The sequence below is a fragment of the Oncorhynchus nerka genome, linkage group LG15 (assembly GCF_034236695.1).
Source record: "Oncorhynchus nerka isolate Pitt River linkage group LG15, Oner_Uvic_2.0, whole genome shotgun sequence".
In the NCBI taxonomy this organism is placed as follows: Eukaryota; Metazoa; Chordata; class Actinopteri; order Salmoniformes; family Salmonidae; genus Oncorhynchus; species Oncorhynchus nerka.
The window spans coordinates 34,747,565-34,772,231 of record NC_088410.1 but is presented as its reverse complement, the minus strand read 5'-3'; the positions used below and the strand labels follow the sequence as shown (position 1 = coordinate 34,772,231).

Below are 24,667 nucleotides of genomic sequence, written 5' to 3'. Positions count from 1 at the left end.
GCCTAGTCCACCTGTTCCTTAAAACCCACCCTATTGACACTAATCTATATACTCCATTGGTTAAAATTGCGTCCATCGACGGTTGTGAGAGGATTCAGGTTATTCATTGGCTAAATTTAATTTCAATCACACTGAGAGCTCTTGTCGATTGGCTGGCCTGGGCATCCTTCATTGAACAACAGCGCGTGGATTGGTCTATGAGCGTGGGCGGAATCTTCCAGGGGCTTGCTCTTGAAGGCTCACGGAGAGCGAGTGTCGTCATGAGCGGTGGGTAGGAATTAAAACATTGGTGTTTATATTACATTGTACTTCGTAAAACAATTTGGTCTGTGTTAAACAAAACACATTGAACAGTTTGTGCTGGAAATTCCTTTATGTGTAAGGTTGAATAGGAGCATTGTGCAAGCCAGCTATGCATTTCCGGAAAAGGGCTGCCTTTTTTCCAGTATCAAAGAGTTTGATTTGCTACGCGTATCTAGCTTAGCATACTAACCAGTAAAGCTGAATCCTGTTTGTAATTCCAACTACCGTTAGCTATACATTGATGCTAATCATTTTCGATATTTCACATTAAAACAAACTCCACATGCACGTATCGCCATGGGCTGTCTATTCCACTCAGTTCGAAAAGTCAGCTGCACTAAAAAGTATTTGCAATGCTATCTAATTGTTTCATTTCTGACTACCAGTTAGCCAGCAAACCGTTTAGTTAGCAAGAAGCTATCTGTGTACGTTTGATGGCGGCGCTATTTTCAGGCCGCGCTCAAACATTTTTTTTTCTAAACACAAAATATCAGATTTTAAAGAGACAGTCACATTGGTCATGATTGCAACTGACCCCAATAATCCACAGTCCACATTTTTATTGATACTCTCGCGATACATTATCATGCTCGAGCTGTTTGTGAGGTTGCGTGAGAAGTCAGACAGGTACCGTAGTCACTATCTCACTGTAAATCGTAGCCCTCTACTGTGCCCATTTGCTAGCTATTATACTGTACTTTTGTTTAGGGCTTTTTAATTTTGTACTTCGTAGACGAGGAGTTGTAGTTGGCAATGCATGTGTCTGACAATCTTTTTTTTGTCATATACCCGCCCTTTTATTACGGATTAAAGGTCACGCAATTTACACACATCTGCGGTGACTGGCATTCACGGGGTGGTAGCTAGCCATCCACAACTCATCTATTGGAGTTGCAGGTCCCATTTCCTTTGTGAACTGTCTTATTTGAATGCCTTTACACGTGTTTAGGGCAAAACAGCTCCCTCGGATGTAATAATTTCCTGAATCTCTGCAGCAGAGGTATTGACAGCGACCATTATTTTTGGTACTTGAAATGTTTTAAGACTATTTACAGTATATGCAATGAGTGTTTCCATGTGTGTTGCAGATCAACAGGACAGTATGGCCACCACTGTTGCTGTCAGTCCCAGCGAGTATCTCCAGCCCTCTGCCACTTCCTCTCAAGTGAGTCACAGCTAGACTACTTCCTGCTTGTTCTTGGATGTGTAAATATCACCCAGTGGTGTCTTAAAAGTGACTAAGGGGTTCATTATTTGACTTTAGCTTGCATACTGAGTCCAGCAATGCCATCCTATTGTGAATCATGATGTTAATAGTTTATGTATTTTATTGGTAGCCTATGGTGAGATGTAGCTTAACCTCCTGTATGTAAACTGTGTTCCACCTAGGGCTGGGTGAAATTCACGATATATCTCTTTTTTTTAAAGCTTTGTTGCACTAGAGTCATTCCACTTCAAAAAGCACAAGAAAGAGCATTTCGACACTCACCATCTCAGATTGTTCAGAAATTGTTTCTGTAGTTAGAAACGCATAAGATTAGCATTCCTGAAACGTTTTGTTGAAATATAATTTCATAACTGAGAAATTTAAGCCAATTGATTGCATCCAAATAGGCCATTTTAATTTATAGGATTCATATAATATTCAATAAATATAGTACCTAACATCCAATTTGGACCATAATTCTTCCTAACAATGAGTAAGACATGAGGAATCCAATAAAATTAATCAAAAGCCACCCACGGACCCCCAAGCCCACCCAACAACCAGAGTACAGTATCAGTTCTATCTCTTAGAAGTAGTATGGAGCTACTGCGTGGAGTATTGTTCCTTCAAAGTTTCTAATATACACACACCCACAGTTAAAAGTTTACATACACTACATTCAAAATTCTCGACATTTAATCCTAGTAAAAATTCCCTGTTTTAGGTCAGTTAGGATCACCACTTTATTTTTAAGAATGTGAAATGTCAGAAAAATAGTAGAGAGAATGATTTATTTCAGCTTTTATTTCTTTCATCACATTCCCAGTGGGTCAGAAGTTTACATGCACTCATTTAGTATTTGGTAGCATTGTCTTTAAATTGTTTAACTTGGGTCAAACGTTTCGGGTAGCATTCCACAAGCTTCCCACAATAAGTTGGTTGAATTTTGGCCCACTCCTGACAGCTGCTGTAACTGAGTCAGGTTTGTAGCCTCCTTGCTCGCACACGCTTTTTCAGTTCTACCCACAAATTCTCTATAGGATTGTGGTCAGGGCTTTGTGATGGCCACTCCAATACCTTGACTTTGTTGTCCTTAAGACATTTTTCCACAACTTTAGAAGTATGCTTGGGGTCATTGTCCATTTGGAAGACCCATTTGCGACCAAGCTTTAACTTCCTGACTGATATCTTGAAATGTTGCTTCAGTATATCCACATAATTTTCCTCCCTCATGCCATCTATTTTGTGAACTGCAGCAAAGCACTCCCACAACATGATGCTGCCACCCCTGTGCTTCATGTTTGGGATGGTGTTCTTCGGCTTGCAAGCCTCCCCCTTTTCCCTCCAAACATAACGATGGTCATTATGGCCAAACAGTTCTATTTTTGTTTCTTCAGACCAGAGGACATTTCTCCAAAAAGCACAATCTTGTTTCCCCATGTGCAGTTGCAAACCGTAGTCTGGCTTTTATATAGCAGTTTTGGAGCAGTGGCTTCTTCCTTGCTGAGTGGCCTTTCAGGTTATGTCGCTATTGGACTCGTTTTACTGTGGATATAGATACTTTTGTACCTGTTTCCTCCAGCATCTTCACAGGGTCCTTTGCTGTTGTTCTGGTATTGATTTGCACTTTTTGCACCAAAGTACGTTCATCTCTAGGAGACAGAACGCGTCTCCTTCCTGAGCGGTATGATGGCTGTATGGTCCCATGGTTTTTATACTTGCGTCCTATTGTTTGTACAGATGAACGTGGTACCTTCAGGCGTTTGGAAATTGCTCCCAAGGATGAACCAGACTTGTGGAGGTCTACAATTGTTTTCTGAGGTCTTGGCTGATTTCTTTAGATTTTCCCATGACGTCAAAGTAAAGAGGCATTGAGTTTGAAGGTAGGCCTGGAAATACATCCACAGGTACACCTCCAATTGACTCAAATTATCCAATTAGCCTATCAGAAGCTTCTAAAGCCATGACATCATTTTCTGGAATTTTCCAAGCTGTTTAAAGGCACAGTCAACTTAGTGTTTGTTAACTCTTAGAGCTCCCCCCTACTTTGTGCAATTTCCGCCTGAAGACATACCCAAATCTAACAGCCTGTAGCTCAGGCACAGAACCAAGGATTTGCATATTCTTGGTACCATTTGAAAGAAAACACTCTGAAGTTTGTGGAAATGTGAATTGAATGTAGGAGAATATAACACAATAGATCTGGTTTAGATAAAACAATGAAAAAAACCATATGATTTTTATTTTTGTATCATCTTTGAAATGAACAAGATAAAACAAACATTCAGATAAGATGATGGGGACAATTTCAGTGAAAAATATAAGAGGGCAACAGTACTTGTGCAAAGTTTCAGAATGATAACTTGCAAAATGAGTCACCCAGGTGTCCCACACAAGTAGCCCAAATGTACCCAAGTGGCCAAATTGGTGAAGGTATACATTTTGAAACAAATAACTATTTACAAAATACCAAAATGGTATTCTAACACCCCCCCCCCCCCCCAAAAAAAAAAAATCAAGGGAAAAAAAATGGGGGGGGGGGGAATAATTATTGATTAAAAAACATTTACAAAATAACATGGATAACTATTTACACACTTTCAATATTTGGAAGACCCTCAGTCCTCTATCAAATCAAATCTATTTATATAGCCCCAGCCTAAAACCCCAAACAGCAAGCAATGCAGGTGTAGAAGCACTGTGGCTAGGAAAAACTCCCTAGAAAGGCAAAAACCTAGGAAGAAACCTAGAGAGGAACCAGGCTATGAGGGGTGGCCAGTCCTCTTCTGGCTGTGCCGGGTAGAGATCACAGTGGTTGTAGAGGGTGCAACAGGACAGCACCTCAAGAGTAAAAATGAACAGTTTAGGGTTCCATAGCCACAGGCAGAACAGTTGAAACTGGAACCGCGGCAAGGCCAAGTGGACTGGGGACAGCAAGGAGTCATCATGCCAGGTAGTCCTGAAACATGGTCCTAGGGCTCAGGTCCTCTGAGAAAGAGAGAGAGAATTAGAGAGAGCATACTTAAATTAACACCGGATAAGGCTCCCATTCGGAGTCAGTGTCACTGTGAAAGAAAATGTTAAGTTAGAATAGTTTCACATATGAGCCCTGTATCAACAGGTATAATAAACAGATATATATAGAGAGAGTACAGGGAACATAAGGTTGAATACATTATTATGACCTGCTAGATCTACTGTCTCTTATATTATGACATTTCAGATAGATCTACTGTCTCCATTTCACTTTGGCCATTGTTGTGTGGTTCTGCCCTCCCCTCAACAGCCTCAAATAGGCTATTTCATGTGGGTTGGGGTGGGGCGGCAGACACACGCATCTCACATTTCATGACATTACATGTTTATATATTGCTTCTAAAATTTACAAATAATATTTTATATTATTAATTTCAAACTAGTTTTTCTCTGTTGCCACTGCCACCACACCCTTTTATCAATTTTGCCAGTCTCTTGTGTTTATTAAATGGATTAACATTTTCTTTGCAACTTTGGGTAGAAAACCAATAGCATTTGCTCATGATGAAAATAAATTGTGTGGTCAAGCCAGTCCTCCATGAAAGCAATTCAGCTTGACCTTCTCTTAGCTACCTAATGTTTCAACCCAATTCTCCTTGAATTGTCCAAAACATTGGAGCTCTCTGAGAGGGCTATCCGTATGGTGAATACTTTTTCTACAGGCCCAAAACTTTGATGGAGAAATGTGCTAGTGACTAAAATGTTGTGACAACCCTAATAAAGTACAATTATAAACCATTGCATGGAAGTCGTATGTTTTTTAAATAAAATGATTAGAAAATATCTCTATGTAGTGTGACTAGTGACATTTACCATTATACCCAACCCAATACCATTGCAAAACACTATACAGTGTGTGTTTTAGGACTTTTTATTATTGAAGACCATTGGAGACCGTAGCATGTAGACCATTAGAACTGCTGTAGCCTAATGGTTTGCTTGTTCGCCAATCACCAGGAATGGTCTAATCCAGACCTTTCTTTAAGGTAGTAAACCAGACACAGAGGGGACTTTTCCTGGACACAAATTAAGCCTAAGAGAAGGAAAAACTGAATTGCGTTCATGGAGGACTGGCTTGAATTGTGAGGATGACCACACAGTTTATTTTCATCATGAGCAATAGCCATTGGTTTTCTATCCAAAGTTGTAAAAACTATTTTGTGATACGATTAATAAACACAGGAGAACAACAAAGTGGATATAGGGTGTGGTGGCAGAAGCAGGAACAGCGGCATCTAGTGTGCAAAACTAGGTACTTTCACATTAATTTATGGTAAAGAATGCAAGCGACTTCAATGGCTATTTTCTCTGAACGGTGGGAAACATCACCAGATTCACCAGGAATACATTACAAAGGATGAAGATGCAATACTCCAAGCAGCAGTTCCATACTACTGTCAGACAGAGAACTGATACTGGTTGTTGGGGTGGGGTGTGGGAGGTCCGTGGGTGGCTTTTCATCATTTTATAAGATTCCTTATGTCTTACTCATTGTTAGCAAGAATTATGGTCCAAATCGGATGTTAGGTACTATATTTATGGAAGATCATATGAATCCTACACATTTTAAAATGGGCAATTTGGGTGCAATCAATTAGCTTAATTTCTCAGAGATCAAATCATATTTCAACAAAATAATGTTTCAGGAATGCAAATCATATGTTTCTAACTACAGAAACAATTTCAGAGCAATCTGAGATGGTGGGTGTCATGGCTTGCTGAAATGACCCACAATTAAAGGTCAATACACTGCAATCTAATGAATTCAGGGATTGTAAAAAATATACCTAGGCTAAATATAATCCTTCCACCACCATAAGACACACTAACAATTTAATTAAAATAGTTTAACCTGTTTTTTTTGTTGTTGCAATAATCACTGATCTGGCTTTCAAGTCTATGAAAATACCCTTTTTTGATAAAAAAAATATATATATATACTGGAACCATGCACAATGCACATCCACTAATAATGTTCTTCTTGTAATAGGCATAATAGAACATGTACACTGGTCTCATAAGTAATCTCTCAAGCACAAGCCCACGTGCCATTGGGTAGCCAGCTAATTTTTATATTTAAAGTCTAGCCAACGTGGATCTATTTGCTTGCTAGCAGCGTAGAACAGTTGAACTGTTATGAATACACCCTGCTGTCAGTCTCCAACAGCCTGTTCACTTTGTTTAGATGTTGAAATCAAGTAACCTACCTGGATAAGATGTTTATTTCCCAGAATGAGAACGAGTTGCCAATACCTTTTATATAAATGCGTCTTTTTATGCTCATTGCAAATGTATAAAACACAGACTAGACAGCTGGCACATAACAGCATGTGGCTAAAATGCTGCTAGCGGTACATGGTACCGCAATGATATTGGCTATCTGGAATCTTTGGGACGTCCCTACCCCATTGAAGTTGACATTTTAAATGTTTGGGGCTAGGTAAGATTTAGGGTAGGCATGTCCCAAGGATCACATATAGCACTAACCGTACTGCAATACTGCATGCGACAAACTGAGCATTTATTTTCCACAATCATGTTCGTTGACACTCCCATTTTAGTATGATCTGTTCTAAATTTTGAGACATAAGTTTAGACATAAAAAGGGTATCGTTAGAAGGGGAATTAACCGATTCTGTTGGACCAAACCTCAAATGCAAATAGCAAGTTGGAATTGCTTGTTGTCAGAGAGGAAGAAGTGATCTTGTGGTGAGTGGCAGGGGGAGGGGCTTGGTGTCTGTGCGATTGGGAAGGTGCACGCACACAGCACAGGAGACGTGACCAAAAAGGGAAAAACGCTCATTTAAAACTGAACAAAAATAAAACTTTGATTCTTGTGATACAGGCATTTGGAACATTGCGCTAAAACATACATTCTAATTAAATATATCGCCCAGCCCATATCCATCCATGGTGCAAAAAATTTGCCAAATACAAAAGGTGTAGACCTTACCATGAAATGCTTACTTAAAAGGCCCTTAACCGACAATGCAGTTTTAAGAAAATAGTTACTAAATAAAACAAAAGATAAACCAAAACAAATAGAGCAACAATACAATAACAAGGCTATATACAGGGGGTACCGGTACCGAGTCAATGTGCGGAGGTACTGGTTAGTCGAGGTAAAATGTAGGTAGGGGTAAAGTGACTATGCATAGATAATAAATAGCAAGTAGCATCAGCGTAAAGGGGGGGGTCACTGCCTGGGTAGCCATTTGATTATCTCTTTAGCAGTCTTATGGCATGGGGGTAGAAGCTGTTAAGAAGCCTTTTGGATATAGACTTGGTGTTCCGGTACCGCTTTCCGGGCGGTGGCAGAGAGAACAGTCTAGAGTCTTTAGCAATTTTTAGGGCCTTCCTCTGACACCGCCTGGTATAGAGGTCCTGGATGGCAGGAAGCTTGTCCCCTGTGATATACTCGGCCGAAGGCACTACCCTCTGTAGCACCTAGCGGTTGGAGGCAGAGCAGTTGCCATACTAGGCGGTGATGCAACCAGATGCTCTTGTCGTGCCCTCTTCACGACCGTCTTGGTGTGTTTGAACCATGATAGTTTGTTGGTGATGTGGACACCAAGGAACTTGAAGCTCTCAAACTGCTCCACTTCAGCCCCGTCGACGAGAAAGGGGGCGTGCTCTGCCCTCTTTTCCTGTAGTTCACAATAATCTCCTTTGTCTTGATCACCTTGAGGGAGAGGTTGTTGTCCTGGCACCACATTGCCAGGTCTTTGACCTCCTCCCTATAGGCTGTCTCATCGTTGTCGGTAATCAGGCCTACCACTTGTGTTCCTTGCAAACTTAATGATGGTGTTGGAGTCGTGCTTGGCCACACAGTCGTTGGCAAACAGGGAGTACAGGGGGGGACTAAGCACACATCCCAGAGGGGCCTCTTTGTTGAGGATCAGCGTGGCAGATGTGCTGTTGCCTACCCGTACCACCTGGGGGCGGCCCGTGAGGAAGTCCAGGATCCAGTTGCAGAGCAAGGTGTTTAGTCCCAAGGTCTTTAGCTTAGTGATGAGCTTTGAGGGCACTATGGTGTTGAACGCTGAGCTGTAGTCAATGAACAGCATTCTCACGTAGGTGTTTCTTTTGTCCAGGTGGGAAAGGGCAGTGTGGAGTGCAATATAGATTGCGTCATCTGTTGGGAATGGTGTGCAAATTGGAGTGGGTCTAGGGTTTCTGGCATGATGGTGTTGATGTGAGCCATGACCAGCCTTTCAAAGCACTTCATGGCTACATTTGAGTCATACGGGTCGGTAGTAATTTAGGCATGTTACCTTGGTGTTCTTGGGCACAGGGACTATGGTGGTCTGCTTGAAACATGTAGGTATTACAGACTCGGTCAGGGAGAGGTTGAAAATGTCAGTGAATACACTTGCCAGTTGGTTCGGCGCAGCGCGTGCTCGTAGTACACGTCCTGCTAATCCATCTGGCCCGGCAGCCTTGTGAATGTTGACTGTTTAAAGGACTTACTCACATTGGCTACGGAAAGCGTGATCACGGTTGTCGGGAACAGCTGGTGCTCTCATGCATGCTTCAGTGTCGAAGTGCGCATAGAAGTCATTTAGGTCGTCTGGTAGGCTCATGTCACTTGGCAGCTCGTGGCTGAGCCTCCCTTTGTAGTACGTAATAGTTTGCAAGCCCTGCCACATCCAACGAGCGTCGGAGCCAGTGCAGTAGAATTCAATTCAGCTGTTATTGACAAATAGACACAGACCGCCACCCCTTACCGGAGACAGCTGTTTTGTCTTGCCAATGCATGGAAAAACCAGCCAGCTAGCTGTATGTTATCCATGTCGTCGATCTGCCACGACTTGTGAAACCTAAGATATTACAGTTTTTAATGTCCTGTTGGTAGGATATTCTTGAACAGAGCTCATCCAGTTTATTCTTAACTTAATAACTGGACGTTGGCCAATAGGACAGATGGTAGAGGCGTGTTACCCACTTACCGATGAATTCTCACAAGGCACCCGGGACCTGCGTCCCCTCTTCTTCATGCGAATGACAGGGATTTGGCCCAGGTCTGGTATCAGCAGTAAATCATTTGTGTCTGACTCGTTGCACCCCTAACCATTTGTCCATCTCTCTTTGGTCCTGTCTACAGGACTCCCAGCCCTCCCCACTGGCCCTCCTGGCCGCCACCTGTAGTAAGATCGGCCCCCCTGCTGCTCAGGCCCCTGTCAGTGCCCCTCCTACCCAACCCCAACCTCGCCGTCTCCTCCCCATCAAGCCCGCCCCCATCGCCCCCGCCCCTCCCAAAAACCTGGGCTTCCTGTCCGCTAAAGGAAATGTGATCCAGCTGCCAGCAGGCCTGGGCTCCAACAACCCCGGCACCCCCATCGTCCTCACCATCCAGCAGAGCCCTGGCCGCTCGAATCAAACATCCAACATCCAATACCAGGTGATGCCGCAGCTGGGAGGCACACAGACCATCCAGATGATGCAGCAGGGCGGACAGATCCAGCTCATCCCGGGTACCAACCAGGCCATTATCACCACGCCCATGACGGTCCCCCAGCCGCAGCCCGCTACCGCGCCCATCACCCCGCAGAAGACGGTGGCCATCAAGCCGTCCCCCAGGGGGCGGAAACCCAATGCAGCCAACGTGGTGCGGCTGCCCAGCGGGCTCACGCTGCCCCTCAACGTAGCCACCGGAGATGAGCCAGCGGCAGCTCCTCCCCCGCCAACAAAGGGCAGACGAGGAAGGAAGAAGCTGGTGGCAGCAGCCCCTCCACCACAGACCACCTCTCCGCCCCCCGAGCAGATGGAGACTATATTGTTAGAAGCTGGGGAGAATATTATTCAGGTATGTTTGTTCTGCTGCATTTGGTGTGGGGTCAACCATGACTTGTGGACCAATTCACTTGCTTGATTGGGCTACAAATGGGTACTAATTACTGAATGTGTCTACAATGCTTGTGAGTGTGTGTGTGTAAATGAGTATCTAATTATTTCATATGTATTTCTCAAACTCAAAATGCAATGCTTTACGTGGGGGTTAGCCTACTCTATCACCCCTTCAACCTCCAATATTGGGGTCCCTGTATGAGTAAGTATTGGACAGATTTAGGGCTGTGTTTCATTGCTGCTCTCTCGGTGTTCTCCCCAGGCGGGGAACCAGCTTCTGATTGTGCAAAACACCGGGTCGGGCCAGCAGCAGCTGGTGCAGTTGGTGCAGCAGAAACAGGAGCAGCAGGTGGTCCAGATCCCCCAGCAGGCCCTGAAGGTGGTGCAGGCTGCCTCCGCCACCCTGCCTCAGGTCCCACAGAGACAGCCTGCACCCAGCCTGCAGCCAGAGCCTACTCAGGTACACACACAAGTTGTTATAGATCGTCAATGTAGCTCTCTCAGCAAACTGACAGATCTAGGAGTTACTCAGAGTAGTTAGTTAGGATGCAAGGTGATTTGTAGATCGGTCAGTCTGAAGTTGTCAATGTAGTCATGCACACACACACACAAAACACCTATGTGCTGCATGCACACCACCTCTCTACACTCACTCCAGGCTATCCACATGTTTATTTATTTTATTTTTATTTATTTAACCTTTTTAACTAGGCAAGTCAGTTAAGAACAAATTTGGGTTTACACTGATGGCCTACCAAAAGGCAAAAGGACTCCTGCAGGGACGGGGGCTGGGATTAAAAATAAATATAGCACAACACGCATATCACGACATGAGACAACACTACATAAAGAAAGACCCAAGACAACAACACAGTATGGCAGTAACACATGACAATACAGCATGGTAGCAACACCACATGACAACTACATAGTAGCATCACAACATGGTAGCAGCACAAAACATCATACAAACATTATTGGGCACTGACAACAGCACAGAGGGCAAGAAGTTAGCGACAACAATACATCACGCGAAGCAGCCACAACTGTCAGTAAGGGTGTCCACGATTGAGTCTTGATTGCACATGCGCTTTCCAAACAGCTGAAATGTAATGGAAGTGGGACTTTAATACAGAATTGTGTCCTAATCTGACAGATTTGTTCCATGTTAGTCTGACACCACTGTGCTCCTCTCAGCTGCTGATCAAAACGGCATCAGGCGAATGGCAGACTGTACAGCTCCAGGAAACCACAGTTTCCACGGCAACAACGCCCTCCAGCATGGTCACCACCACCCTGTCGTCCGTGGGGGCCACCAAGCGAACACTGGCGGGGGGCAGGAAGGAGAGGACCCTACCAAAAATAGCTCCGGCGGGGGGGATGATAGCATTGAACGCGGCCCAGCTCTCTTCGGCGGGCCAGGCCGTGCAGACTATAAACATCAACGGGGTCCAGGTGCAAGGAGTGCCCGTCACCATCACCAACGCAGGAGGTGTGTGTGTGTACTGTGTGTTCGTGACAAATATAAAAAGTGCTTGTCCGTATCCAAATCCACAAGGGCATATCCGCTCTATTTCCATACTGTCTTCCTTTAAAAATGGTTTGCATTCCAGTGTACTTTTAGCAAGCTAATGGAGGCCTGCATGTGTGTGTCAGTATGTGTGTCTGTGTAATGTATGTTTATATATGTACAATATATGTTTATTACTCATGTGCAATATGTTAAAGTTTCTCTACTGTTCTTTCAGGGCAGCAGCACCTGACAGTGCAGACGGTGCAGGGCGGGGCCCTCCAGCTGGGCGGCGTGACCTCCCAGGGCCACCAGGTGCAGATGGAGCAGACTCTGGCTCTGGAGCTGCAGGGCCAGCCTGGGGAGAAGAAACGCCGCATGGCCTGCACCTGCCCCAACTGTAAGGACTCCGAGAAGAGGCAAGTGGCTCTTACTAGCAAACTAGAGACAGGCCTGAGCACCTGGTGGAAAAAAACATGATATACAGTATAAACCCATATATTTATTTACCAATATGGAAAGTCTTGGTTGATACAAACTGATACCTGTATGGCAAAATGTACCCTTTTGTGAGATTGGGGCAGGGAAACAACCACGATTGCAAGCAACTACTTTCCATCCTCCTGCGTTAAATACCTGTGCATCAATCAGAAATATAGTGAATACACTACATGACCAAAAGTATGTGGACACCTGCTCATCAAACATCTCATTCCAAAATCATGGGTATTAATATGGAGTTGGTCCCCCCCTTTGCTGCTATAACAGCCTCCACTCTTCTTGGAAGACTTTCCACTAGATGTTGGAACATTGCTGCGGGGACTTGCTTCCAATCAGCTACAAGAGCATTAGTGAGGACGGGCACTGATGTTGGGTGATTAGGCCTGGCCTCGCATGGGGTTGAGATCAGGGCTCAAGTTTTTCCACATCGATCTCGACAACCATTTCTATATGGACCTCATTTGTGCATGGGGACATTGTCATACTGAAACAGGAAAGGGCCTTCCCCAAACTGTTGCCACAAAGTTGGAAGCACAGAATCGTCTAGAATGTCATTGTATGCTCTAGCGTTAAGATTTCCCCTCACTGGAACTAAGGGGCCTAGCCCGAAACATGAACAACAGCCCCAGACCAATATTCCTCCTCCACCAGACTTTACATTTGGCACAATGCATTGGGTCAGGTAGCGTTCTCCTGGCATCCACCAAACCCAGATTAGTCCGTTGGACTGCCAGATGGTGAAGCATTATTCATCACTCCAGAGAACGCACTTCTAGTGTCCAATGGCGGCGAGCTTTACACCACTCTTGTCGATGCTTGGCGTTGCGCATGGTGATCTTAGGCTTGTGATGGGCTACTCGGCCATGGAAACCCATTTCATTAAACTTCAGACGAACAGTTCCTGACGTCGCTTCCAGTGGAACTCTGTAGTGAGTGTTGCAACCAAGGGCAGATGATATTTACGCACTTCAGCACTCGGCGCTCCCGTTCTGTGAGCTTGTGTGGCCTACCATTTCCCGGCTGAGCCGATGATGCTCCTAGACGTTTCCACTTCACTATACAGCACTTATAGGGCAACTCTAGCAGGGGGGAAATTTGACGAACTGACTTGTTGGAAAGGTGGCATCCTATGACGGTGCCACGTTGAAAGTCACTGAGCTCTTCAGTAAAGGCCATTCTACTGCCAATGTTTGTCTATGGAGGTTGTGTGGCTGTGTGCTTGATTTTATACACCTATCAACAACAGGTGTGGCTGAAATAGCCAAGTCCACTAATTTGAAGGGGTGTCCACATTCTTTTGTGTATATATAGTGTAGTTAAGTTTGTGTTTTCTGTGTTGTGCAGGCCCGGCGAGGTGGGGAAGAGGAAGCACATCTGTCACATCCCGGGCTGCGAGAAGACGTTCCGGAAAACATCCCTCCTCCGGGCACATGTGCGCCTGCACACCGGCGAGCGGCCCTTCGTCTGCAACTGGGTCTTCTGTGGCAAACGCTTCACGCGCAGTGACGAGCTGCAGCGACACGCCAGGACACACACAGGTCTGTCCACCGTAGGGGACACACTAATACACACTGTAGGATGAATGTAGGTCAGCCTGTACAACACTCACTGGGTCATGTTCAGTAAGACACTGTAGCAAAATGTTTTTCATTGGATAAAATTCTGTGTTCTTATTGGACAAGTTCAGATAGTACCTCCCCTGTTTTTGAAAATGTTTTCCCCCTACTGAACACACCCCAGGAGGTACGTACACAGCAAGTCAGTCGACAATGCTCCATATGCCAAAACATTCTCATACACCATTGTTTTCACCACATGTCAGGACTCAGATTTGAAGCAGAGATTCCCTTGCAGCAGAGAAGAATGGTATTGCTGTTTCATAGTTTTGTGTTATGTAGGAAAATTAAACCACTCATTTATTCTGTCTTTTCCTTGCAGGAGACAAGCGCTTCGAGTGCAACCAGTGTCAGAAACGGTTCATGAGGAGCGACCATCTCACGAAGCATTACAAAACACACATAAACACCAAGAACTTGTGAGCTGAGCTGTGCTGTATACCGACTGTATACACAGACATGCCCTGATGAACTAAACCCCATAGAGGGCCGCAGGAGAGGATACCAAGATGGGTGAACCCCAAAAAGGCCCCATACGCCCCATTCTCCTTACTCCCCCACAGAGGCTTCGTAGCCTGGTGTACATACCAATCCTCCCCCTCACGGACTCAACTGTTCCAGTCAAGTTATTAATGATTAAAATATATATATAATTATGGGCAGCATGCTTACCTACGTAGGCAGAATTCTTATAACAGCGAAAGGTGGTCTCCCAGAAAGACAGACAAGCGTGGCTGCTGTGTTCTGATGACCTCACGCTCGGAGCGCCATATCCAAATCCAGTCACCAGGCCTGAGGGAGGAATGAGAGCGAAACGGATAGATTTAGTCTACCAAAGTACCCGAGCCCAAAGGAGACTCCAGCCACTCTTGCCCCTTCTTGTTTTTCCATGTTTCATTATTTTCAATATTAATAACAAATATTATTGTTGTTGAAGCTCCAGAATAAGGTTTTTTCAAAGTTGATCCTCAAGCCCCACGAGTATCCAAGGTACTTTTTTCAGTCAAACAAATCCTATTCAGTAAATTGCACTACATGCATATCCTTTTACATAGTTTGAACGGTATTTGTAATTCTATTCTTGTTCAATATCAAAGTAATATTATTGATTTTCCAACAAATAAATGATTTGGTTGGAAAGAAAACATGCATACCTATGAGGCCTTGGTGACCACTTTGAAACCTTACACAGTTCCAGACTCGGAAAACCTAAGTTGGCAAAAGAATTTGTGCATATGCGTACAAACATACATCCACACATACATGGGCAAGTATAGATATTTATGATGTTCAGACATAATACCCTTTTCGGGAGGTTTTTTGTAAATCGAAAATGTAATTTAGGTTTTGGCATTTTTTTGTTTGAGTGAAGAGTTACAAATTATTTTGAATACAGACTCCCTCCTAATGAGTTTAAATGTAGTGCTTTGCTATGTGTATATCATTATGATATTAACTAAATATGTCCCAAATATTGGTCTGGCATGACAATCATGTCATAAGATGAAGAGAAAAAAAAATCGACATTAAAATGCTTTCTCGGGCCTGTCACAAGTTATTAGATTACATTAGAAGTCATAACTTGTCTATTATGATCTACATTAAGATCCGTTTGAGGCAAATATGTTTGATAAAACATTTCCGATTCATATGACATACAAGTTGACAAGCTATCTACTATTATTTATCTAAGGTTTCTGGTGTTTCAATTCCTTTAAACCTCAAGGGAGAACACCAGCGCTATACTTTTACTTGTAGTATTACAATAAGTTCTGTTCAATGAATACATATTGACTGTTTATGTAGCTAACTGCATAACAGCCTACATTTTATTTTTATTTCAAATATTTAATTAACTAATCAGAAAGATTTATAAATGTCCCCCAACAAAAAAATATGATCCTCGTGCATTTTAAAATGAGATCAACGTTTCATTGAATAGCCCATATGAAAATCATGTCCAGTATGTCTGGATGCCTAAACTGGGCCTTGGGGACGGAAAGAAAGTCCTGCTCATATTTATGTTTGTATTGTATGTCCTGAATGTGTATATACAATGTGTCTGGGAGACACAGTAAAATGTAGGATAGAAAGTTGCACTGCCTTGTATTTTTGGCCGGCCTGGTCAGAGCTGAAGGAAGTGGACTCTGTACAGTGTGAAAGGAAAATGCGTAATGTGACGTTGTATAGCTTCATTCCTGCTTTGTACACCATTACTTCTAGATAATCCCTTTTCTATCGAATTTAAAGTTGCCTTAGACAGTTGCACCCAGTATTTAAAGAGATTTCTGTCTAATTTCCAGGGAATGGCATTTGTAGAGTTCCTTTTATTTTTGTCTAACTTATGTTACATAATGCCAATGTTTGTGCACTGACTTGAGCCCAGGTTGAAAATATGTGATTTTTATTTTATTTTTAAGTAATGATCAGTGGATGAGTTATTTTACCTAAACTGAAAAGGTCCTAATGTTGGTCTCAGTGAACCAGGTGCTTTTCCCTCTCTAAACCTAATCTACCACAGTAATAGATACATGCCCTGTGTATGTCTGAAATGGCACCCTAATCCCTATATTGTGCACTACTTTCAACCACAGCTCTATGGTCTCTGGTCAGAAGTAGTGCACTATATAGGGAATAGGGTGACATTTCAGACTTCCTTTGTTTAACAGAAGTTCTCAGATATCCAGCTATTGCCCATCTTTTATAACTTGTATTAAGGCGCTTACTACAGGTGCTTGCTCCTTTTTTACAGTCACCCACCCCCTCAATAAAGCATTCAAACTGTATTCTGTGTTGTCCTTCATTCAGGTCCCATCAGCCTTCACGAGAGATTGCCCTCACTGAGGACCATAGGGTGAATTTTGAAACGGGTGTGTGTGTATAAGTATTTACCTGGCTGTCATTTGTTTTACATGGGGCGGCATGTAGTCTAGATCATTGGGCCAGTAACTGAAACGTTGCTGGTTTGAATCCCTGAGCTGACAGGTGAAAAAAATCTGATGTGCCCTTGTGCAAGGCACTTAATCATAATTGCTCCTGTAAGGTGCTCTGGGTAAGAGTGTCCGCTAAATCAGGGTTTCCCAAACTTGGTCCTGGGGCCCCGCCCTGAGTGCATGTTTTGGTTTTTGCTCTATGATTACACAGCTGATTTCAAATATCTATCTCCTCATCAAGCTTTGATTATTTGAATCAGTTGTGTAGTACTCGGGCAAAAAAACATTTTTTAATGACATTTTATTTAACTAGGCAAGTCAGTTAAGAACATTTTATTTTATTTTCAATGACGGCCTACCACGGCCAAACCCAGACGACGCTGGGACAGTTGTGCGCTGCCCCGAAACGTGGGCCGAGCTTGGGAAACCCTATGCTAAATGTGCATGGCTAATGAGAAAATAAAATAATTTATTTTAGAATTGTACTTTCAGAAAACAAAAGGATTGAGCGTTTCCAAGCTATAGGGTCTCGGTGCTGTATCCCCTTCATGGATTGATGTCTGGACAGTTGACTTAAATGTGTTTGTCACATAATGTTCTTTAGGGTTAAAGCAAACTTTAGTCGATCTCAGATCGATTGCCTGCAGGGCAAAGTTAACCTCTGCTTTCATGTACAAAAATAAGTAATGACCATTGTGTTTTTAGGGAAAGAGGATAACTTTCTACATGTATTAAGCTGTAAATTTGACCAATTCCAGTCCCCTTGCTTAGTGGGTTCAGTGTCCTCCTCGGGATCATTTTTATGTAGAAGGACAAGCTCTGTTCTGGTGACTTTTTAAAAGAACCTTCTACTATATATATAATTATATACAGTATATATATATATATATATTTTTTTTAATGATGCTGACACTCATCTAAAATATAGTTTCCACCACCAGAAATGAGCACATTAACATATTGTAGAAATTACTGTATCTTACAATTATTTTTAACATATTGGACCATGCATATAGCCCCCTCTTACTCAACTCTGGACCTCGAAGCCAGTTCCACTGCATTTTTTTTTCATTGTTCCCCTCTAATCAGGGACTAATTTAGACCTGGGACACCAGGTGGGTGCAATTAATTATCAGGTAAAACAGAAAACCAGCAGGCTCCGGACCTCGTAGGGTAATAGTTGAGAACCCCTGTTCCTGTGCATTGTCAATATCAGGGCTCTCAAACCCTGTTCCTAGAGAGCTACCGTCCTGTATGTTTTCACTCCAACCCTAATCTAGCACACCTGATTCTAATAATTAGCTGTTTGATAAGCTGAACCAGGTCAATTACAACTAGGGTTGGAGCAAAAACCTACATGAGTACAGCTCTCCAGGAACAGGGTTGGAGATACTATACTATCAGATGTGCTATTAGCAATAAGCATGATCACCTGTAGCCCAACTGATGCAGCATAGACCCCAGCTGTTCATGCTAGACATGTACTGTATGCTGTGATGCATAGGCAAAATTGCCATTGGGGATGGGGGGACATGTCCGCCAAATATTCAGAATAGGTCAATTCGTCCCCCACAATAATTTCTTTAACTTAAAATAAGTTATTTATAAAAATAAAAAAATGTAATTAAAAATTCTGAATAGCTGACAGAATACGGTCGGGAGACAGACTCGAAAGTCAGGATCAACCTTTAACAAGATTCTGTGTCCATGGTATGTTCACACTCAATTATTTTATATATATATATATATATATATATATATATATACACATACAGAGGGGAGAACAAGTATTTGATACACTGCGGATTTAGCAGGTTTTCCTACTTACAAAGTATGTAGAGGTCTGTCATTTTTATCATAGGTACACTTCAACTGTGAGAGACGGAATCTAAAACAAAAATCCAGGAAATCACATTGTATGATTTTTAAGTAATTAATTTGCATTTTCTGGATTTTGTTTTAGATTCCGTCTCTCACAGTTGAAGTGTACCTATGATAAAAAATTATAGACCTCTACACGCTTTGTAAGTAGGAAAACCTGGAAAATCGGCAATGTATCAAATACTTGTTCTCCCCACTGTATATAAATGTGGACTGGGCATAAGGTAGGCAAACTCAAACTATAATAAAACTCAGTCTTCATCTTTTGTGTCTTTTTAAAATAAATAAATATCCATGTGTGCATCATTATAATACAACTCATTCTACATATTTTGTGTCTATATATTTGCCGTGAAATACCTTCATTGATGATGGTGACGACTTATCCTTCCACGTATACTGCGTTTTCAAAATATCCCTCAAAACACCCCTTGAGGGACATAATAAGTTATGTCAAACTGTGTAGAATTGCAGGAAATGTGTTTTTAAACTGTAAAAAGTGTATGTCTAGTGTTCGTCCCCCCAATATCTACACCACCATTTCGCCCTTGGTCTGATGGCATCGATGGAAATCCCACCTAACTGTCTTGCTATTCTTCTATACTAAACAAAAAATAAACTTGACATGCAACAACTTCTTATAAGGAAATCAGTCAATTGAAATAAATGAATTAGGTCCTAATCTATTGATTTCAAATGACTGGGAATACAGATATGCATCAGTTGGTCACAGATACCTTCAAAAATAAGTTACCAGTCAGTGTCTGGTGTGACCACCATTTGCCACATCTCCTTCGCATAGAGTTAATCAGGCTGTTGATTGTGGCCTGTGGAATGTTGTCCCACTCCTCTTCAATGATGCGAAGTTGCTGTGCGAAGTTGCTGGATGTTGGCAGGAACTGGAACAGACTGTTGTACACGTTAATCCAGAGCATCCCTAACATGCTCAATGGGTGACATGTCTGGTGAGTATGCAAGCCATGGAGGAACTGGGACATGTTCAGCTTCCAGTAATTGTGTATAGATCCTTGCGACATGGGGCAGTACATTAACATGCTCAAACATGAGGTGATGGCGGCGGATGAATGGCACAACAATGGGCCTCAGGATCTTATCAAATTGCTATAGACCCTGGTGAAGAAGACGAGTAGTGGGTGGGGTTATATCCTTCCTGATTGGCCCTGTCCGGGGGTGTCATCGGATCGGGCCACAGTGTCTCCTGACCCCTCCTGTCTCAGCCTCCAGTATTTATGCTGCAGTAGTTTATGTGTCGGGGGGCTAGGGTCAGTTTGTTATATCTGGAGTACTTCTCCTGTCCTATCCGGTGTCCTGTGTGAATTTAAGTATGCTCTCTCTAATTCTCTCTTTCTCTCTTTCTTTCTCTCTCTCGGAGGACCTGAGCCCTAGGACCATGCCTCAGGACTATCTGACATGATGACTCCTTGCTGTACCCAGTCCACCTGGCCGTGCTGCTGCTCCAGTTTCAGCTGTTCTGCCTGTGATTGTTGTTGTTTGACCATGCTGGTCATTTATGAACATTTGAACATATTGGCCATGTTCTGTTATAATCTCCACCCGGCACAGCCAGAAGAGGACTGGCCACCCCACATAGCCTGGTTCCTCTCTAGGTTTCTTCCTAGGTTTTGGCCTTTCTAGGGAGTTTTTCCTAGCCACCGTGCTTCTACACCTGCATTGCTTGCTGTTTGGGGTTTTAGGTTGGGTTTCTGTACAGCACTTTGAGATATCAGCTGATGTACGAAGGGCTATATAAATACATTTGATTTGATTTGAGTATGCAGATGAGCTTCTCTGAGACAGTTTCTTGACAGTTTGCGCAGAAATTATTTGGATTTGCAAACCCACAGTTTCATCAGCTGTCTGGGTGGCTGGTCTCAGACGATCCTGCAGGTGAAGAAGCTGGGTGTTGGAGTGTGCCCCTGCTGTCTGTAAATAAATTAAAAACAAGACAATCATGCTGTCTGTAAAAAATAAAAATAAAAGAATCGTGCTGTCCGGTTTGCTTAATATAAGGAATTTGATGTATAGTGTTTACTTTGAACTTTTAATCAAGTATTAATCAGTGTTGCAAAAGCAGAGTGCCATGATACATACAGTGGCTTGCGAAAGTATTCACCCCCCTTGACATTTTTCCTATTTTGTTGCCTTACCACCTGGAATTAAAACAGTTTTTTAGGGGGTTTGTATAATTTGATTTACACAACATGCCTACCACTTTGAAGATGCAACATATTTTTTTGTTTGTTGAGACAAACAAGAAATAAGACAAAAAAACGGAAAACTTGAGCGTACATAACTATTCACCCCCCAAAGTCAATACTTTGTAGAGCCAACTTTTGCAGCAATTACAGCTGCAAGTCTACTGGGGTATGTCTCTATAAGCTTGTCACATCTAGCCACTGGGATTTTGACCCATTCTTCAAGGCAAAACTGCTCCAGCTCCTTCAAGTTGGATGGATTCCACTGGTGTACATCAATCTTTAAGTCATACCACAGATTCTCAATTGGATAGATGTCTGGGCTTTGACTAGGCCATTCCAAGACATTGGAATGTTTCCCCTTAAACCACTTGAGTGTTGCTTTAGCAGTATGCTTAGGGTCATTGTCCTGATGGAAGGTGAACCTTCGTCCCAGTCTTAAATCTCTGGAAGACTGAAACAGATTTCCCTCAAGAATTTCCCTGTATTTAGCACCATCCATCATTCCTTCAATTCTGACCCGTTTCCCAGTCCTGCTGATGAAAAACATCCCCACAGCATAATGCTGGGATGGTGTTCTCAGGGTGGTGAGAGGTGTTGGGTTTGTGCCAGACATAGCGTTTTCTTTGATGGCCAAAAATCTAAATATTAGTCTCATCATACCAGAGTACCTTCTTCCATATGTTTGGGGAGTCTCCCACATGCCTTATGGCGAACACCAAACGTCTTTGCTTATTATTTTCTTAAAGCAATTTTTTCTGGCCAATCTTCTTTAAAGCCCAGCTCTGTGGAGTGTACTGCTTAAAATGGCCCTATGGACAGATACTCCAATCTCCGCTGTGGAGCTTTTCAGCTCCTTCAGGGTTATCTTTGGTCTCTTGGTTGCCTCTCTGATTAATGCCCCTCATTGCCTGGTCCGTGAGTTTTGGTGGGCGGCCCTCTCTGGCAGGTTTGTTGTTGTGCCATATTCTTTCCATTTTTTAATGGATTTAATGGTGCTCCGTGGGATGTTCAAAGTTGCTGATATTTAAAAAACAACACCTCTGATCTGTACTTCTCCACAACTTTGTCCCTGACCTGTTTGGAGAGCTCCTTGGTCTTCATGGTGCCGCTTGCTTGGTGGTGCACCTTGCTTAGTGGTGTTGCAGACACTGGGACCTTTCAGAACAGATTATGTGACACTTAGATTGCACACAGGTGGACTTTATTTAACTAATTATATGACTTCTTAAGGTAATTGGTTTCACCAGATCTTATTTAGGGGCTTATTTAGGGGCTTCAAAGTAAAGGGGCTGAATACATATGCACACACCACTTTTGTTTTTAATTTTTTTGAATGTTTTGAAACAAGTAATTTTTTCATTTCATTTCACCAGTTTGGACTATCTTGTGTATGTCCATTACATGAAATCCAAATAAAAATCCATTTAAATTACAGGTTGTAATGCAACAAAATAGGAAAAACGCCAAGGGGGATGAATACTTTTGCAAGGCAATGTACGTTTGGCTCCAGGAGTAAGATTGAAATGTTTTTAATTAAATAAAAATAAAAACTTGTGGCCATGAAGGACCCAGCAGTCATCTCCACCATTCCCAATTATATCTGTGAGGGAATCTTGATGGTGTACAAGTGACACCTATCCGCTTCAAGTCCGCAGCCCACGGCGTCCAATAGCTAAGAGCTGCGAAGAGGCTTTGCAGAGGAAGTTCTTTACAGTTGCCCTACCTGAAGACCTAAAGAAGGGCATTTTCCATTAGTGCAGCTCTCAGGTTGGGAAACTGGCACTGTCCCAGAAGGCGTTCCCTCCTCAGGAGGAATTCCCTCCTTTGACTGACAGCGACAAGTTAGAATACATCCACCGTGTAACTCTGCCTCACTTCTCCGTCAGAGATGTGGTCTGGATCCGTCCCAAATATTTTGTTGGGGATGACTATGAAGAGGTTGTAACATCAGAGACCAACTTCAAAGGATTGTGGAAAGACTCCACAAGATCAGGCTCAGGAGGATGCAGAGAGGGACAAACCAAAGGTGACAAACCTTGATATTGTTCCTGTTATTATTGACAGGAAAGTGTGTTCCAGGATTCATGCACATTCAAGCACTATTACGAATGTAATAACATCCCACTTTGCAGTGATATGGTCCAGCACATACATATCCACGTTCAGAATGAGGCATTGAAATACCAAAACCAAGAGGATTTTTTTACATTTTTATTTCACCTTTATTTAACCAGGTAGGCTAGTTGAGAACAAGTTCTCATTTGCAACTGCGACCTGGCCAAGATAAAGCATAGCAATTCGACACATACAACAACACAGAGTTACACATGGAATAAACAAAACATACAGTCAATAATACAGTAGAAAATAGAAAACAAAAAGTCTATATACAGTGAGTGCAAATGAGGTAAGATAAGGGAGTTAATTAAGGCAACAAATAGGCCATGGTGGGGAAGTAATTACAATATAGCAATTAAACACTGGAATGGTAGATGTGCAGAAGATGAATGTGCAAGTAGAGATACTGGGGTGCAAAGGAGCAAGATAAATAAATAAATACAGTAAGGGGATGAGGTATATAGCCCATCTGTAAACAGCCCATCTATGTGCAGGTGCAGTGATCTGTGAGCTGCTCTGACAGCTGGCGCTTAAAGCTAGTGAGGGAGATATGAGTGTCCAGCTTCAGTGATTTTTGCAGTTCATTCCAGTCATTGGCAGCAGAGAACTGGAAGGAAAGGCAACCAAAGTAGGAATTGCCTTTGGGGGTGACCAGTGAGATATACCTGTTGGAGCGAGTGCTACGAATGGGTGCTGCTATGGTGACCAGTGAGCTGAGATAAGGCAGGGCTTTACCTAGCAGAGACTTGTAGATAACCGGTAGCCAGTGGGTTTGGCGACGAGTATGAAGCGAGGGCCAACCAACGAGAGAGTACAGGTCGCAGTGGTGGGTAGTGTATGGGGCTTTGGGGACAAAACGGATGTCACTGTGATAGACTGCATCCAATTTGTTGAGTAGAGTGTTGGAGGCACTGTATAGTCTTAGGCACTGAAGTAACTCAACAATGAGCCAGACAATATGGCCAAATTCTTAGAAGACATTAAACTCTACATTAGGAAGGACTACTTCAAGACCTTCTGTCAATGTGCAAGATGTAAATCCCAGCTGTATCCAGACAGACGATCTCTGCTGGTATGCAACATTGCGGTCAGTGAGATCATGGCTCACCTGAGGTCTACCTTGACCTTCGCCAAGGACACCAAGAAGGGTGATGACCGGCCATACTGCATCAACATCCCGGTCAAGAGAGAGACTAGAACCCCGGATGATACAGGTAGAACACTGTTACTGTTGGTGTGGTACATTCAGAATCAGGCCTAGTCTCTTGTAAATTACTTGTATTCCACAATGTTTTTTCATTCACAATTTCACAACAATATCCAATGTTGAGGACACAGCTACTTTTTTTTATGTGATCAAATATTTTTTATTTAGCCATAATAATTGTCAGCAAATATGAATACATACATACAAAATGAAGTTACATCCCCTCGAGTACACAGCTGTTAACATGTTGGGCAATAACAATGCACTTCTGTTCTAACAGGTCCTATTT

General features: G+C 42.8%; 1 protein-coding gene across 3 annotated transcripts; it reads left to right on the top strand.

Moving 5' to 3' along the window:
* Window positions 1-165: 165 nt before the first annotated feature.
* Window positions 166-16,806, top strand: LOC115142524 (transcription factor Sp2-like). 3 transcript variants are annotated; one of them, XM_029682046.2, is made up of 8 exons: window positions 166-267; window positions 1,392-1,468; window positions 9,651-10,352; window positions 10,656-10,853; window positions 11,591-11,885; window positions 12,142-12,322; window positions 13,749-13,942; window positions 14,343-16,806. In XM_029682046.2, exons 1-8 carry the CDS (start codon window positions 198-200, stop codon window positions 14,441-14,443), a joined length of 1,818 nt encoding a protein of 605 aa, XP_029537906.1. In that variant the 5' UTR covers window positions 166-197; the 3' UTR covers window positions 14,444-16,806. The 3 variants fall into 3 exon arrangements, with proteins under 3 accessions (XP_029537906.1, XP_064857606.1, XP_064857605.1); XM_065001534.1 differs by lacking the exon at window positions 166-267 and adding an exon at window positions 277-930; XM_065001533.1 differs by lacking the exon at window positions 166-267 and adding an exon at window positions 941-1,303.
* The last annotated feature ends 7,861 nt before the right edge of the window (window positions 16,807-24,667 follow it).

Excerpts from the sequence above, each read along its gene's own strand:
- LOC115142524 (XM_029682046.2), top strand. The coding sequence starts at position 198 with ATGAGCGTGGGCGGAATCTTCCAGGGGCTTGCTCTTGAAGGCTCACGG. Across the intron at positions 1,469-9,650 it reads CCTCTGCCACTTCCTCTCAA|GACTCCCAGCCCTCCCCACT; the intron begins GTGAGTCACAGC and ends TCCTGTCTACAG. Across the intron at positions 10,353-10,655 it reads CTGGGGAGAATATTATTCAG|GCGGGGAACCAGCTTCTGAT; the intron begins GTATGTTTGTTC and ends TGTTCTCCCCAG.